Source organism: Papio anubis, chromosome 3, assembly GCF_008728515.1.
Source record: "Papio anubis isolate 15944 chromosome 3, Panubis1.0, whole genome shotgun sequence".
NCBI lineage: Eukaryota > Metazoa > Chordata > Mammalia > Primates > Cercopithecidae > Papio > Papio anubis.
The window spans coordinates 70,065,407-70,082,223 of record NC_044978.1 but is presented as its reverse complement, the minus strand read 5'-3'; the positions used below and the strand labels follow the sequence as shown (position 1 = coordinate 70,082,223).

Here is a 16,817-nt window from a genome sequence, read left to right as displayed (position 1 = left end):
AAACAAGGTAGATACAGGATTTGAATGAAAAGGATGGTAGCTTTTCTGTGATGAAGGAGAGAAAGATGAGAGCAGATATTGATTAATGTGTATTTGTGTTAGGTAGAACAGTTGAAGTGTTTATACCTAATGGACTTTCTTTTTTCTATGAGGTGCGGTTATCTACTGAGATAAGTACATAGTAGGTTAGCATATTTACAGATCATATGTAACAGATCACAAAAGAATTCAACTTTTGCCATTTGCTTCCGGAGTCTGCAATACTTGGCTTAATCTCAGTTGATCCTAGAAGTCAGGATTAGTTAATGCTGAAAGTCATGATCTGGGACATAACAAATAAGAGTGAAAGAAGTTAATCAGTGGTTTAAAAAATCTGTTAAGTCCCTTATTTCTTCTTGTACAAATAGTCTGTACCTCTACCTTCTTAAGTGAAATATACTGTCCTTAATGTTGTTACATCCTAGAATTAAGTCAATAAAAAATTTTGTCAGAAGTATTTGTACATTTCTTTAAGAGGTTTTTGGCAAACTACAGACTTTGTTCATTTAAGATAACTACATTAGAAAGTGTATTTAGAGAAAGAAGTACTTTTGTCAGCCGATTTTTTTTTTTTTCTATGCATATTAAACATTTTTTTCTCTAAGAATTCACAAACTGGTAACACATAATCTTTTCTCTTGCTGTGGCCTACGCAGGACCACCAAATGGCTACCTATGTACTTTTTTGAAACTAAACTTCTGGGATTGAAATTTACTTTGTAGCAAAATAGCAATATTTGCTTTTCCTTTAAATTATAATCCCAGTGCGAAAAGCAGGTATTGACTATTGACTCCTGCTTTTTTATTTTGTAAAATCCCCAAATTTAGGTTTCAGATAGTATAGATTATTACTACATATTAAAGTATCTCTCTACTCCTTTTAGTATGTGGTAAATTTAGCCATAAATATTTATCTAGTTAAAGTTTTCTGATTTTTCTAAAATATTCAAATTTATTTCAAATATATTTTTATTGTAAATTCAGTCATTGATTTGATTATTGCTGTTGAATGTTTAGGGTTTGTAAATGTAGTATTACCATTATATTCTGAAATCTCATTATACAAGAGTGAAGATTACATTGTCTATGCCAGCAGTTTGGTTTTATTGCTATATACATATATGTCTATTTTAAACATAGGTCATTTTTTTTCAAATGAAATATGTATTTTGATTTCTTGAATACTCTGCTTTGGGTTTTTTTACGTATACAGAATCAAAATGGGCATTATTAAAGTTTCTTGCCTTGATACTGAGGGTTTTTTTTCTGTGTCAAAGTGTTAAAATTGAACTGTCTTAGATTTGTGAATAACCTGGAGCCAAAATTCCTCACAGAGACACATGGATGTCTATGTCAGCAGAAGAGAAAAATAACATATCTATTTTTAAGTTAGTTGGAATTCTGAAGTCAAACCACTTTGTTGAATGCCTGCCACAGTGATATTAAAATTTCAAACATGCTAATAAAACCTCTGCTGCCTCCTGCTGCCCATTGTGTGAATAATTTATAAAAGTAAAGAATTACTTAAGAACTAAATAAACTTATTTCTTGTTTTGTGAACATTAAACTTGAAATTATGAATTGGTGAATAAATTATGAATTGGCTAATAGTATGAAGTTAAAAATCACACTGGGTAGCAAATTACAACTTAAAAATTAAGCTTTAAACATTGACAAATTATTGAGGTTCTTTTTGACATCTTATTTCTTGTCACATCTTTTTTAAATCATAAAATAGCTGTTGAAAACGCTGGCAGAGTTTTCGAGCCTCAGGTAGTGTGTCAGGCTTACCCACAGTGATTTTCTTAAACATGAAAAATAATATATTCCTTCTAGAGAGACTCTGGGATAAATTATACTGCTTTTTAAAAGTGTTATGAGTATAGCACTTACAGACTTGAGATAAGTGGGAGGGAAAGATAAGATTTTCTCAATTCATACTTAACTTTTCCTGCACCACTGAGTTGGGAACATGATGGGCAGGATGGAGGTGACTTTAAAAAAAGTAAAACAGTGTGTTTTTGAGGCAATTGTTTATTCTGCAGACCTTCATTTGAATGTCTTTTGTGTGCTAGATACGGTGCTAACTTCTGGGGAAATTTTTTTTTTAGGCACATATATAATCAGAGCGCTTACTGCAATTTAGTGGAAGTAAAAGTGTTAAATCTTAAATCAATGCCAGACTTATAGTTCCTCTCATTCTACTATCTTAAGTTTTTATTATTTACTATATGAGCAATATTGGCATAGAGGGTATTAAATTCTCATGTATATTAAATGACTCTTTCTTGGAAATTGCTTCTAAGATTTAACTTGCAGAGCTTGATCATAATCAAATATAGATTCTTTTCCCCCTATAGGGCAATACCTAAAAAATATCTAAGATAAAGAACACTTATTGTTTAAAAAATAAAATTACTGCTTTAATAACTTTGTTTTCTTTGCAGCTTTCATAGATTTGGTGTATGGTAAAGTAGAAGCAGGAGAATGAGAGGAAAATGAGATGAACATGATGAAAATGTCAACTAAAAATACAAGAGAATGCAGAAAAACTTACTAGAAATGTTACAGAAGTGTAGACAATTAATTAACAGTTCATGCTAATGCCATATATTTTGCTATCTTCTATGGGCATCAGCATGTTATTTGATGTTCACACAAGTGGCCTAGTTTCATCAGAAGGAGATTTAGTATAATGACTTTGTATGTTAATGGCATAGTGCAGTGGCACGAGCACTAGCTTTGGAGTGAACCCTGGATTGGTTTAAATTCTCCTACTTACCAGATATATAGAATATTGGTTAGGTCACTTAACTTTCCTGAGCCTAAGTTTCCTCAAGTGTAAAAAGGGGAATTGTTTTACAGAACAGTTGTGACTGATGTTTTAAAAGACAACTGTTACCAACTAGAACAGTAGTTTTCAAACTTTTGGGCCTCAGACATCTTTATAATCTTAGAAAAGGATTTATGACCTAAAACAGCTTTTGTTTCTATAGGTTATGTCTATCAGCATTTGCTAAATGAGGCACTAAAATTGAAACTTTCAAAATATTTATTCATTTAAAGAAATAATAAACCCGGTACATGCTAACACAAATAACATTTTTAAATGAAAATTAACTATTGAAAACAAAAATTTAGTGAGATGAATGGCATTGTTTTATGCTTTCAAATCTCAGTTAATGCCTGGCTTCATATAAGATGGCTGGATTCTTGTTTTGGCATTCAGACTGTTGTGATGTTTTCATGTATGAAGAAAGCCCATTTACAAACAGATAATACAGCTGGAAATGGGAATATTTTAATAGCTTTTCCTAAAAATTGTGGATATTCTTTGACACTACACCAAGTAGTAGTTTCTTTAATGCAGTGTGAAATCTGAAACCATAGTATTTAACTTTTCATCCTCCGTTACATTAGTTTGTCTCGCACTTTGAATGGATATTTTACTCATGCATGATTTTGTAACATCTCTGTATGGTCATTTAAAAACTACTGGTTTGCGGCCGGGCATGGTGGCTGACACCTGTAATCCTAGCCCTTTGGGAGGCCGACGCAGGTGGATCACCTGAGGTTTGGAGTTGGAGACCAGCCTGACCAATTTGGAGAAACCCCGTCTCTACTAAAAATAAAAAAATTAGCCAGGCGTGGTGGCGCATGGCTGAAATCCCAGCTACCCAGGAGGCTGAGGCAGGACTGTTGCTTGATCCTGGGAGGCGGAGGTTGCAGTGAGCCGAGATCGCGCCATTGCACTACAACTTGGGCAACAAGAGCAAAACTCTGTCTAAAAAAAAAAAAATAAAAATACTGGTTTGCTAAGTTATGCAGGGCTTCCAAGTGTTGATACATTTCACTAATATCTTTCTAAAAACTATTTTTGTTAGTATCACCATAGATATTAGCAGAAAGTCTTTGTAAGTAGTGGGAAGTTGCGAAACTCGTGGTGGATACAAGTTTTCCAAAATTCTTACTTTCTTTTCAAAGCCTGAATTTTATCATTGGTAATAAATATTGCCAGTTGTTTTCCATGAATTGACAGGTACACTTGTTTTTAAGAAAAGGTCTGCCAGTACCCAAGTCTGAATAACCAAAGTTTGGTATCTTTTCAGGTAAAAATGGTGTTCTGTGAAAAACCAGCTAAATTCAGCTGACAGCTCAGACAGTCTTATAAATGCTTTTTCTTGAAACTGCTCTCATGCGTGGTATTACCACAGCAAAAGTGCTTTATGCATAGTTCCCATTTCCTCACATAGAATAATAAAAAGATGTGCAAATGAAGTAAATTCATAAAATAATTGTTACTGTTTTATCAAGCATTCTTTGAGTAAAACTGGCTTAAAAACACACACACACACACAAGTATATGGCAATGAAGAATACAGTTAGTACAGTTTAGTGTTACTACCTTGAATTATGCTAACAGTTTTATCCATTATTGTTTTTGCACCATCAGTGTAAATGGCAACACAGTCCAAAAGAAAAGTAACATCTTAATATTATCATGAAAATAGTTTGACTTCATAGACTGCCTGAAAGGGTCTTGGGGACCTCCAGGGCTCCAAGGCCACACTTTGAGAATTGCTGAACTAGAATAATCTTAAGACTTGGTACATATTGGGTATTCCATAAACTGTAGCTATCATCATTGTGGTGATATATGACTAAAATAATTTTATACAGTTTTCTACTTCTCATTTCTACGATAAGCGGGTGATGATGTTCACAAAGTAATTAAAGATACTTTTGTGCTTTGTTGATACGTTAGAGGTTGTGACTTTTCTATCAGTATATTGGTGCCCCAGGACCCTTGTGCCTTAGTAAAGGAAAAAGCTCCCTGTAGACCTTCAGGTTCTCAGATATAAAGCACTTGCTGTCCCATAAGGGGGAATCAAAAACTGAGATGGTCTCAGGTAAACTCCTGTACAAATCCAAATGTCTTAGTTCCCTTTTCTTCATCTCTACCTTTTAAAATAATTTTTAGTTTTCAGGGTTTTGTTTGTTCAGTTGGGCCTACTTTATCTGTAGTCTGGACATTAATTTAATTTAATTATATTAAAGATTAGAGGGCAATAGCTGGTTAAGGTCATGTTTTGTAGAGAGAAATCCAAATGTAGATAATGTTTTACTCTGAACATTAATATTGTTAAAGGCTCTCCAGTGAATTCTTCTAGAATCGTTCAGAGGGAAATAGATCTGCTGTATTTTATTTGGTGCTACATTGACCTTTAGGCACTAATCAAGAGCTAGCTATAATTACAGAGAGAAAATGGTTAATTGGTATATGAAATCTTACCATGTAGCAGGCTTGGAAGTATAAACACACTTGGAAGTAACAAAATTCACACTGTAAATTAGTATAACTTTTTTCATAAGATTTCATTAAAATTAAATTCAAAAACTATTTGGTGCCTATTAAATGTATGAACCAGGGGAGAAGTTAAGTATCAATTATTAGAAAGCATTATGGCATCATGTTAGTTAAGAGCACGAACTTTTGAGTCATAAAGATCTAATTCTGTAGTATATGGATATATATACTTAGCATTTCTAAGCCACTGTTTTCTCATCTGTAACATCAAGTTGATAGTCATTTCTTATTAAGGTTATTGTAAAGATTAAATGAAATATCCATTCTCACAACTTGAGTAAGCAGTCAATAAATGGTAGCTAATTAGTAGTGGTGTATTTTATATGCTGTCATAATAACCTCCTACCAATTTTAATTCAGTTTAAATTCCTAATATTCCCATGAGGTAGGTAAAATGGATTATCATTATCACATTATATAAGTGAGGGAACTGAAATTTTAAGAAGTTAAGAGGCTTGTTTACCTACCCATAATTAGTGAGTCCAAACTTCAACTCAAGCCAACAATCTTCAAATGCAGGGTTTTTTCACTGTTAACACTTGGTCAGTAAAGATCTTGTCTCAAGTAACAGGGGAAACACATACACCGATCTGCATGACCCAGCAGGAACAGCACTATTCTGTCACGGATGACACCCTCAAGTGATAATAAACTGAAGAAATTTTGCATAAAGCGTTAAAAAAAGAACTGTTATTTTGAATTGAGTCTTCAAGAATTCATTTTTTTTTAATTGGAAGAGTTTACCTGTTTATAGAAAGCTTTATGTAAATATAGAAAAGTATAAATGAAATAAATTCTGTAAGATAATTTAAATAATTTTGTTTTCCTCATCTCTTCTCCCCACCCCACCCAACCCTAGGCTTTAGAAAAGAACTCAGGAATTTGGAAGCAGACTATAAATCTCACGAATTCCACCCAGAATCACATTTACAAATAAAAAATAATTTGATAAAAAGGTAATCATAATTTTTTTCCCTAAATACATGTATTATAGGCACATTGTTTATCAGAAGGGCATAAATACATATTATTACTTTGAAAGCAATGGGTCTACAGTATTAAGATGCCTTTCTTATTGGGAATCGTTAATAGAATGTGGATCGAAGGATAGAGAGCTTACAAAGTACCAGGTACAGTATCTGATTGTCTGTTTCAATCCTCACAGCATTCTTATGAGGTAAGTGATATTTTCCAAGAGAAAATTTGAAGCTTAGTTTATAGTATCATTAACCCTCACCTTAGAAAATAACTATCACCTAAAGGTAATCTTGATTAAATTATTTTAAACTAGTATACAGCCAGGTGTGATATGGTGGTACATGTCTGTAATCCTAGCTACTGAGGAGGCTGAGGCAGCAGGATCACTTGAGGCCAGTTTAAAGCCATCCTAGGCAACATAGCAAGACCCTCGCCATAGCAAAATAAAATAAAGTAATATACTATACTACTACATATCAAAATTTAAGTACTTCTACCTCTGTTGCCTTTAAAGTTCAGAATGTTGGTGGGGAGATGTTTTAGGGTACTGTTTGACTGTTAACACTTTCCTCAAATTCTATATATTGTTACAAATAAATGTAATTTTAGTGTTTTAAGTTGAAGTGAGTTTTTAAAATTATATTTCTAATTATTAGAAATGGGATTCTGGTAATGATGGCTGTTTCTGGTAAACACATATTCTGACATAAAGAGTTTGGATTTGGAGAGAGTTGAAAATGTTAATGGTTGCAAACGTCTTTCCATTTTTGTGGTTTTGTTGTAAAAATAATATAAACTGTATTTTGGGAAAATCAAACTACAAAACTTTTTTTCCCCTAGTTTCACATATTTGCATAGGGTGTTCTAGCTTTGTTTTTATTTTCATATTTCAGATCACATGTACATGAAAACAATGGAAAGTTATTTCCTTCGTCCAGTCTACTACCCAAGGACCATAATGCAAGAGAACATGTGCACCAGTCAGATGAACAGAAACTTGAAAAACCAAATGAGTGCAAATTTTCTGAGTGGCTTAATATAGAAAATTCTGAGAGAACAGGTTTGCCGTTTCGCGTTGATAACTCTGCTTCTGGGAAGAGAGTGAACAGTAATGAAACATCTTCATTATGGTCTTCACACCTAAGAACTGTTGGGTTAAAGCCAGCAACTGCTCCTCTCATCCTGCAGCAAAATATCATGGATCAATGTTACTTTGAGAACTCTCTATCCACAGAATGTATAATTCAGTCAGCCGGTAGATCTGATGGGTGTCAGATGCCAAAACTTTTTTGCCAGAATCCACCACCCCCTTTGCCACCAAAGAAATATGCTATAACTACTGTGCCACAGTCAGAGAAAAGCGAATCTACACCTGATATCAAACTTACAGAGGTGTTTAAAGCTACCTCTCATCTTCCGAAGCACAGTTTAAGTACAGCTTCAGAACCAAGTTTAGAAGTGAGTACACATGTGAATGATGAAAGACATAAAGAAACATTTCAAGTGAGAGAGTGTTTTGGCAACACACCAAACTGCCCGTCCAACTCCCCAACTAATGATTTTCAGGCAAACTCAGGTGCCGTTGATGGATTTTGCCAACCAGAACTAGACTCTATTTCTACGTGTCCAAATGAGACAGTTTCCTTAACTACCTATTTTTCAGTTGATAGCTGCATGACAGATACATATAGATTGAAATACCATCAGAGGCCCAAGCTCGCTTTTCCAGAGAGCAGTGGCTTTTGTAATAATTCACTATCTTAGAGTGAAAAAGGACTAGGACCTGTGTTACAAAATAATCTTGGTTCAAGCTGCCCTTCTGAACAAAGATATAAACCTAGCATACATTCTAATAGATAACTGGTAAAATTGACCAAATTTTACTTCTCAGAGGCCATTTAAATATAATAGGAACCTACTGACCAAACCTAGTGATAGATAAAATTAAAGCCCGTGGCATTTTTAAAGTTGTTAATCACTATACATATATATATGTGTATACACATATCTAATTTTATGATCAGTTTATTAGATATTTAAGAAATTCCCTTTGAATAGTCTTGGCATGCCGTGAAAAATAGAAAATCAGGGAGATACAATAATTCATTCGTTACATGCTACAGTTGAATAAAAATTAAATTTGTCCCCCTATTTTGTGGCCAGTAGACTGGGAAGCATTAAACTAACCAGTACTCATGTGTGGAGATTATAAACTATGCTAATTGAAAAGTACCAGGTGATACATAGCCTGGTACTTTTTTGTCAAAGAATTGCTTTATGAAGAAGCACTTTCTAATGGGTAACCAGAAAAGGGCTTCACCCATTTGTTTTTGACTTCTATGATAGTCACTGCATATGATCCCTTTAAGTGTCTTTAAAAAAATGACTTGTGAATTTGATAGCATTTGGGGGAAGAAAAGCCTTATATGATTAAAATTTGTAAATTTTCAAGATCAGATAGAATTTAATTTTGCTCCTAGAACTTTTGTCTTCTGAGTATCTACCTAAATTAGGCCTTTGACTGTTTATAGGTATTCATAAATACTACTTTAGCCATGTAAATTAAAAAGTTAAAATACTTAAACTTTAGTATATTTATTTATCTCGTTACTCTTTTTTCTAATTTTGTATGAAATATGAAAGATCTTTATTTTGGTTTGGTTTACTTTGGGTTGCTAACCAGCAGTGTTAGGAATTAATGTAGGGCCCCCACTGGTATGTCACTGTCATTGCCTACCTTTTCTTTGCTGTAATATTACCTGCTTATAGGTTGTCAACCCATTTTATCTGAATTTGAAAATCTATCTACGTTTCCAGATTAAATTTCTACCTTTCATATAGAGTTTAATTTTAATAAAATGTTTAATTGAAGCATCCTTACCTTTTATCTACTTTGAACAAATAGTAATTTTATCCCAGCTAGTTTTCATGAAGAGGGCTTTGAAAATTAAAGGAATTTTTATTATTATGGTAACCTTACGAGTAAAAATAAGTTACTTTAATTGCCTTAACTTCATTAGTTGTCATTTTATTTTGTACTATGCTGGTAAACTAATTGTGGTTTAGAATAGTTTTATGTTCACTCCAGATAACTGAGAAACAGAACAAAAATTTTCCTTACATTCCTAAATGGATAAACCTCATAAATATAATTCAATAAACTAGTAAATGTAGCCACTTGACTGATTCCATAAATCGTGTTAAAACATTCTAAAATGTTGTAAATAATTTAATGTGAATACTGTTAGATAAACAGAAAATAACTGCTTATAAAAGTCTAACTAAAAGTTTAACCAGTTACCAAGTCGTGGCCCAATTTTATCTTCTACCTATAGTTTTTACTAGCCTTTTCTAACTATAATAGTGAGTGATCATTACTTTATATTCTCATAAGTTAGAAATACTTGAATCCCAAATTAATTTTATCGTTTAAGAAAACTTATTTTTAACATAATTTTTTAGTATGGAGGGTTTGTAAATAGTTTGTAAACCTGTATTTGAAATACCAAAGTTTTTACTGCTTTTACAACACTGTAAAATACTAGAAAAATGGGCTTCAAGTTTTTTAATAGCTGTCAGAAAGTTTGTGTAGTTTTTTTTTTTTTTCTATTTGGTTAAGATGTGAGTTGGAAATGTATTATTTGAAACATTTAAACTAATTTTTGTATTTAACAGCAGTTTCAGAGATTTGTCTTTTCAACTCAGTTGAGTTGTAGACATCAAATAGAAATGTCCAGTTTTGCCTCTTTTAAGTACTGTACAGTTGAAACCTCCTGACTCATGTACTGCTACACAAACTAGAAACTGACCATTTATTTTTATGTTGATTCAACACTCCAAATACAGATCGATATATATATATATATATACACTAATCATTTTATTTCATGTAAAATTTTTACATCTAGGGTGCCTATTTATTTTTATAGATGTTTTCATCCAGATATAAGCTCATTATAACTTTGTAAATAATTCAGCCAACAGCTGTAATGTTTAAAATACTTACCTTCACAATGTTATATTTTCATGTGAAATCAATTTCTTCTCATCCAAAAAAAAATTTAAGATAAACTGATTTTTAAGTTTATATGATTGGACTTCTCTTTGCATTCATGAACTGTGCGTCACCCTCCCCCCAACATGGATTACTATGGGTTAAGTCACGGATACTTGGAATTTCACTGATCATGAAATGTTATCTATCACAGGAGAGATCCTGAGAGTTAAACTCCAGCAAGGTCTAAAGCACAGCTCCTTAGAAAAGGAGTTGGCAAAGTTTCTATAAAGATAGAAAATAATTTAGGCTTTGTGGACCATAATATTTCTGTAACTACTACTCAGCTCTGCCTTTGTAATGTGAAAGCAGTCATAAACAATATGTAAATGAACGAGCATGGCTGTTTTCCAGTAAAAGTTTGTCAACATAGAAATCCAGATTGCATATAACTTTCATGTTATGAAAGTCTTTTTTTTTTCCCCCCAATCATTTTAAAATGTAAAAAACATTCTTAGCGCACAGGCTGAAGTCTCCAAATGTACTCTCATGCCACTTATGGACTCAGTATTTGCGGCTCTTTACATCCTGAAACGTTCAGGTTAAGCCCCCTAAAAACTATCCCTTGAAACTGCTAATAAGCCAGTTCATTTCAAAAGGAACTACTAAAACAATCATTTCACTTATATAAAATGGTGTGAATTTACAAAAGAATTTATCAGAGTAAAGTCACATTGATTTTCTTTTGATGTCTTTTTTTATGTTTTGTTAGCAAGTTTGCAACTTCTTGGTGTTCCATTTATCCACTCCTTAAAAGCCTTCAAACTGAGGGTAATGTAAGCAGTCACTATACTTGCTATGGCACTTTAATTGTAGGCACAATTTCTTATCTATAGGAAAGATTCAAACTTCATACTGCCACCAATTTTAAAAATTTTAAAAACTGCCAATTACAGTCATGTCATATTACTAAGTCAGGGTTCTCCATAGAAAGAGAATCAACAGGATATATATAGAGACATATAGAAATAAATTTATTATGAGGGATTGGCTCACATGATTATGGAGGCTGAGAAGTCCCACCATCTGCTGTCTGCAGACAGTAAGCCCAGGAAAGCCAATGGTGTAGTTCCGGTCCAAGTCCAAAGGTCTGGGAACCAAGGGGCCCTGCTCCATGTCTGAAAGCCAGAGAATCAGGAGAACCAATGTCCAAGGATAGAACATGGATGTCCCAGTTCAAGCAGAGAGAAGACAGAATTTGCCCTTCCTCTGCCTTTTTATTCCAGCCAGGCCCTCACGGGATTGGATGATGCCCACCCACAGTGGAGTGGATGGCTCCTTTTTATTTGGTCTACTGATTCAAATGCTAATCTCTTCTGCAAACACCCTCATGGACAAACCCAGAAATCTGGGCATCTTCTAGCATAATCAAGATGACACATAAAATTAACCTTCACACCAAGATCTCTCCATCTTCACTATACTAGAAATTTTCAGAGTATCTGGTAGTTGTGGTAGTAGGCTGATTTTAGGCTCAAAAAGACAGTATGGATTATGATCGGAAGTCTGTGTGTGACCTAACAGTAAACTATGTGAGAACTGTTAATCACCTCACAATCTCACTACCAGGTAATTTGTTACAATAAAACCAAACTCAGCTATATAAGTAAACACTTACTAGACGAAACCATTAGCAAGCAGTGCAGAAACAGTTCACACACCTGATTTGGTAAACTCAGTGAAATCCCAGTTCTGTGTTCCCACAGGTGTTTCAACCATACCTTCCATAGATGGTTCTCTTTAGGTTGATGCGGCAACACCTTAAAGGCATGACTGCTAACTTTATACTCAGGAATTATATTCCAGACTTGACTAACTCTAAGAACCATTTTGAAAGGTAGGAAGATACACAGAGAGTTTACCAGATCTTATTTCCTGTTTAAAAGGGAAGGGAATATTCTCAAAATATTTAAGACAATTCATATATACTGAATGCAACTAATTTAAACAAGAGACCACTTTTACCATTCCTCATGTAAAGCCTTTAGGGCTAACAGGAATATTTTCTTTTTGAGACGGGGTCTCTGTTGCCCAGGCTGGAGTGCAGTGGCCCCATCTTGGCTCACTGCAACCTCCACCTCCCGGATTCAAGCAATTCTTATGTCTCAGCCTCCCGAGTAGCTGGAACTACAGGTGCATGCCAACATGCCCGGGTAAATTTTTTGTATTTTTTAGTAGAGACAGGGTTTCACCAGGTTGGCCAGGCTGGTCTCACAACTCTTGACCTCAAGTGATCCACTGCCCTTGGCCTCCCAAAGTGCTGGGATTATAGGCGTGAGCCACTGCGCCTGGCCAACAGTAGTATTTTTTATTAGCTACTACAGCTTAGAGTAGCTGCTATGAGAGTGTGGCCTTTTTGATTAAATACCAGCTGATCAACCCTAGAATGTAAATTCTTGTTTTATAACATTTAGATTTAAATAACAGTAAGAATGTAAGCTCTATGAAGGCAAGATGCCTTTTTGTTCTGTTCACTGCTGTGTCTAAAATAATGTCTGGCTCAAATATTTGTTGAATGAGTAAATATGCTGACTTCGCTGAAGTATTTAAGCAAGTTACAGATATTATAAAAATAAATGTTTTGGGCACAAGCACACTTAATGCAACAGTAATAAAAAATAGGTTTGAAACACATAATCCTTCATCCTAGGAGGCTCAAGAATTTAAAAGGAAAAAAGGGGGAAGATACCCAGGTAAGAGGGCATGCATGCTAGCTTTCCAATACTTTGATATTACCTGCTTTTTCTAAAACTGTATCAACCTGTCACCCACCCATAACCTATCTTTTCATAACAGAGTCCAACTAAACCTAAAAATTAAAACTGGAACTTAGCCTCTATGCAATCTAAGAATACTTTGTTCCCTCTCTCAAAATCTTTCCCTGCTTTTGAATAACTGGCTTTTGAATTCATAAAAACCTTCCCTTATTAATCACCCTATTACTTGCATCATATTAAATCCTGATCAACTCTTAAAACATTAAAAGACATTACTATATTTGTTAATGAATACACAAGACCTTTAAGTATAAATGCTTTTATATTCAGCCCCTGTAAAGCCATTAGATGTTGTTGGAAAGTTTTTAAACACGAACTAAATGGTTTAATTTTAACAACTTAGCTAGGAATGGGTGAAATCCTACCCATTTAATAGAGTTCTGCAAATTAGTAACAAAGTGTAAAATGAAAGGAAGGGTCCCTTGGAGATGTGAAATTCTTCTGTTGAGAGTCTTGTCTTCTTTATTCAAGAAGTTTGTAGCCATTTTCAGAATTCACTCAAGAACCAACTTCTTAATTTAGATATCAGCAAACGAGTCTGTAAAAAGCAAGTATTTGTCAGGAATATTTGCTTTATCTTCCCAATTTTTAACACTTTATGCCTATTTACATATGGACAAAAGAAAAAGAAAAGCCTGGAACACTTCTTGTAAGGCCTCTATTTTCTATCCAGAGCTGAAAATTCAGGTCATAAACACACACACACACACACACACACACACACACACACCCCACTGTATTTGAGATTATTAGTCTCTACCAAAATAGGGAGGGAGAGTAAAACTCCCTTTACAAAGGGCTCGACGATAATTTTATACAAATCCCTATCCCTTTTGCCATCCTCCCCATTAATCCCTCTGGCTCCCCTACCCCCGTTTTTTTTTGAGACAGGGTTTTGCTTTGTTCCCCCAGACGAGTATGGTGGCGCGTTCACAGCTCACTGAAGCCTCGACCTCCCCAGCTCAAGCAATCCTCCTGTTTCAGCCTCCCAAGTAGCTGGGACTAAAGGCGTGAGCCACTGTGCCTGGCCTTCTCTGTCTTCTCTAAGTTACCACACCATCCACGAAATCAGACAGCGAGGCTTAAGACACTCAACTCTTGGTGAAAATATAGGATGGGGGTTGGGAAAATTGACTGCCTCTCAAGAAGTGAGAATTTCAGAAGTAACTTATAGGCATGGTGACTGAGAGGAGTTAACAGTGAGTGAACAATCAACTCCAAAGTCCAGGAGAGCTGTCTAGATGGGCTACACTGCTCTTCTCCCATAGGAGCCCTCTTTCATCTCACTGCTTCTCCTTAGCTTGTCTCTTATCACCGTCTCCATTTGGTGTCCGCTTCCTCCTGCCCTATTCTTAGAGAATATCCTCTGCCAGAATTGTCTTTTCAGAGCAAGTGGCGATGAAAATGGAGAGCATGAGTTTTACAAGTAAACTACAGAATTCTGTGACTTGGTGTTTTAGGATATGTGGATGTGTGTAAGAAAAGGACAAAGTGTCTCAGGTTTCTGGGAGGTAACGGTGGATAAAGTTGGCGTTTACTGAGATGGGAACACTGCAAGGCATGTAAATTTGGGTAAGAAGCTGTTAAGAGTTCAGTTTTGGACATGTTAAGTTTGAGATAGCTGCGTAGTCTGCTCATGTTAAAAAACAGCTGTATAGTAAAAAACAGCTTTCGTTGAGCACTTACTACTGCCAGGCAACACGCAAATCACTACGATCTCAATCTTCACTACACCCCTATGACCTGGGTCACTAACGGTTCCAAATGGCAGATGAAAAAATAAAGCTCCAAAAAGCGAAATAACTTCTCCGGTCGCTTCACGGTGCTGCAGGAACTCAAGCCTAGCTGGTTTCACTCCAAATCACGAGAAAATATGACGCCAAGTTTTCTGTACACTTCTTTGGAGACTCCCACGGACGTTCAAAAGAAGAACATTTTACTCCTAGTCCTTCTCCCCCACCCACCCGACTGCGCCACTCACCAGCTGCGTAATCTTGGACATATATAAACTCTGGAATTCAGTCCCCTCTCCGCCCAAAAGAGAGCAAATTATCTCTAAGCTCCTTACCACTCCAATTCTGCATTCAAGATACTCACCATGGCAAAAAATACACAAAGAGAAACACCACCACATCGAAAAGGATGAAGAGCCAGAGGTCCAACCAGTAGGAGTGTTTGGGAAGCCCGTTTGCCCCAGACCGAGGCCGCACATCGAGGTTCTGCCCTGCTCCCTCGCTCAAGCCTCGCCGCTCCCGAAGACCATCTCGACCATCAACACCCGGCGCGTCCACCTCCATCTCGCTTCTGCAGCTTCCTAACAATCCCAGAAACTGAAAAATGCTTAGATTCCTGGACTTTGGTGTTCGCCGGACCGGAAATTGAGTGGAATCCAGCCGCCTGCGCAGTCCGCCAGTCACCGGGTTCCGGAAAGCACTCTGAGCCTACCCTTCCCAGCGCGCAGGCGCCTGGCCCGGCTTTCCGCTGCCTACGTGACCGCGGACAGGAAGCGCGGCCTCCGCTTTGACACTAAATGAATGGGCCCGCCTACTTCTGCCTCGCGGCGTCCCAAGCCGCAAGGTGGTTATTCAGGTTTCGTTGGAAGAAATACACTCTCGTCCCACTGAAAGGCCCATTCCAGCCAGGTGATGGACTCCTCCCTGGAACTGCCCAAGGTCACCTCTCCTATCCCTGTATTCCGTTTGGATCCTTATGCCAACGTGTTAGGAAGGACCCCTCTGGTGGGTTTTGTACTATCTCTAGCATTTTACACTTAGTATTTGAAACACCACCAGTGAGGTGGACGTCCTACTCACAGGACTGAGTTTCCAAAAGGGCCAGAGACCAGCACGTATTTTGCAGGTACTTCAAGGGAGTGGGTTTAAGAATAACCTGGCCACGCCCCCTGTAATCCCAGCACTTTGGGAGGCCGAGGCAGGCAGATCACCTGAGGTACGGAGTTCGAGACCAGCCAGGCCACCATGCTGAAATCCCGTCTCTACTTAATATAAAAAAATACAAAAAAAAAAAAAAAAAAAAAAATACAAAAATTAGCCGGGCGTGGTGGCGGGCGCCTGTAATGCCAGCTACTCGGGAGGCTGAGGCAGGAGAATCGCTTGAACCCGGGAGGCGGAGGTTGCAGTGAGCCAAGATCGTGCCACTGTTGCACTCCAGCCTGGGCGACAGAGCGAGACTCCGTCTGGGGGGAAGGGGGACGGGGAAGAATAATCCAAAGGTTATTTGACTTTGAGTGTGAGCCTCAGCAAGAATAGAATGCTAGCAGGAAGAAAATGACCCATACTGCCTGGATTTTGCCTAGTAGGTCCAATTTCAAATATTCTCTTTCTTTTCGCATTATGATTCCTGAATTGTTCAGAAAATATGGGCACCCAGATATATAAGTGGTTCTCTTAGTGCATAGTAAATGGAGATAAGACGGTAGTTGTGTTTTTACAGAAAGTCATTAAATCGTCGTAAAACTTTTTTGAAGGGGCTGTACTGCATTTTATAGAATTAGAAAATGAAACACAAAAGGAGTGAATTGTCTAAGGTTACTAAAAAAATTATAAAGCCTAAAATTAACTACAAATCCAGTCTTAAATAA

General features: G+C 36.3%; 2 protein-coding genes and 1 long non-coding RNA gene across 7 annotated transcripts in view; 2 read left to right on the top strand and 1 right to left on the bottom strand.

The window, feature by feature from the left end:
- Positions 1-10,472, top strand: part of USP53 (ubiquitin specific peptidase 53) — a 78,528-nt gene extending 68,056 nt beyond the window's left edge. For all 3 annotated transcript variants that reach the window (XM_021938750.2, XM_021938751.2, XM_021938749.2), the window contains 2 exons: positions 6,267-6,363; positions 7,279-10,472. In XM_021938750.2, coding sequence (XP_021794442.1) covers positions 6,267-6,363; positions 7,279-8,149 — 968 coding nt within the window. In that variant the 3' untranslated portion in view covers positions 8,150-10,472. The remainder of the gene's footprint in view (positions 1-6,266; positions 6,364-7,278) is intronic.
- Positions 10,473-13,459: 2,987 nt separating this feature from the next.
- On the bottom strand, positions 13,460-15,656 carry C3H4orf3 (chromosome 3 C4orf3 homolog). The gene is made up of 2 exons (XM_003899127.5): positions 15,314-15,656; positions 13,460-13,754 (listed from the first exon to the last, which is right to left on the bottom strand). Coding segments are annotated over exons 1-2 (201 nt in total). The 5' UTR covers positions 15,514-15,656; the 3' UTR covers positions 13,460-13,753.
- Positions 15,657-15,666: 10 nt separating this feature from the next.
- The window catches only part of LOC103884590, a 63,833-nt gene continuing 62,682 nt past the window's right edge, over positions 15,667-16,817 (top strand). For 2 of the 3 annotated variants that reach the window (XR_004182569.1, XR_004182567.1), the window contains exon 1: positions 15,667-15,858. This is a non-coding gene — a long non-coding RNA (uncharacterized LOC103884590). The other variant, XR_004182565.1, reaches the window with a different exon arrangement.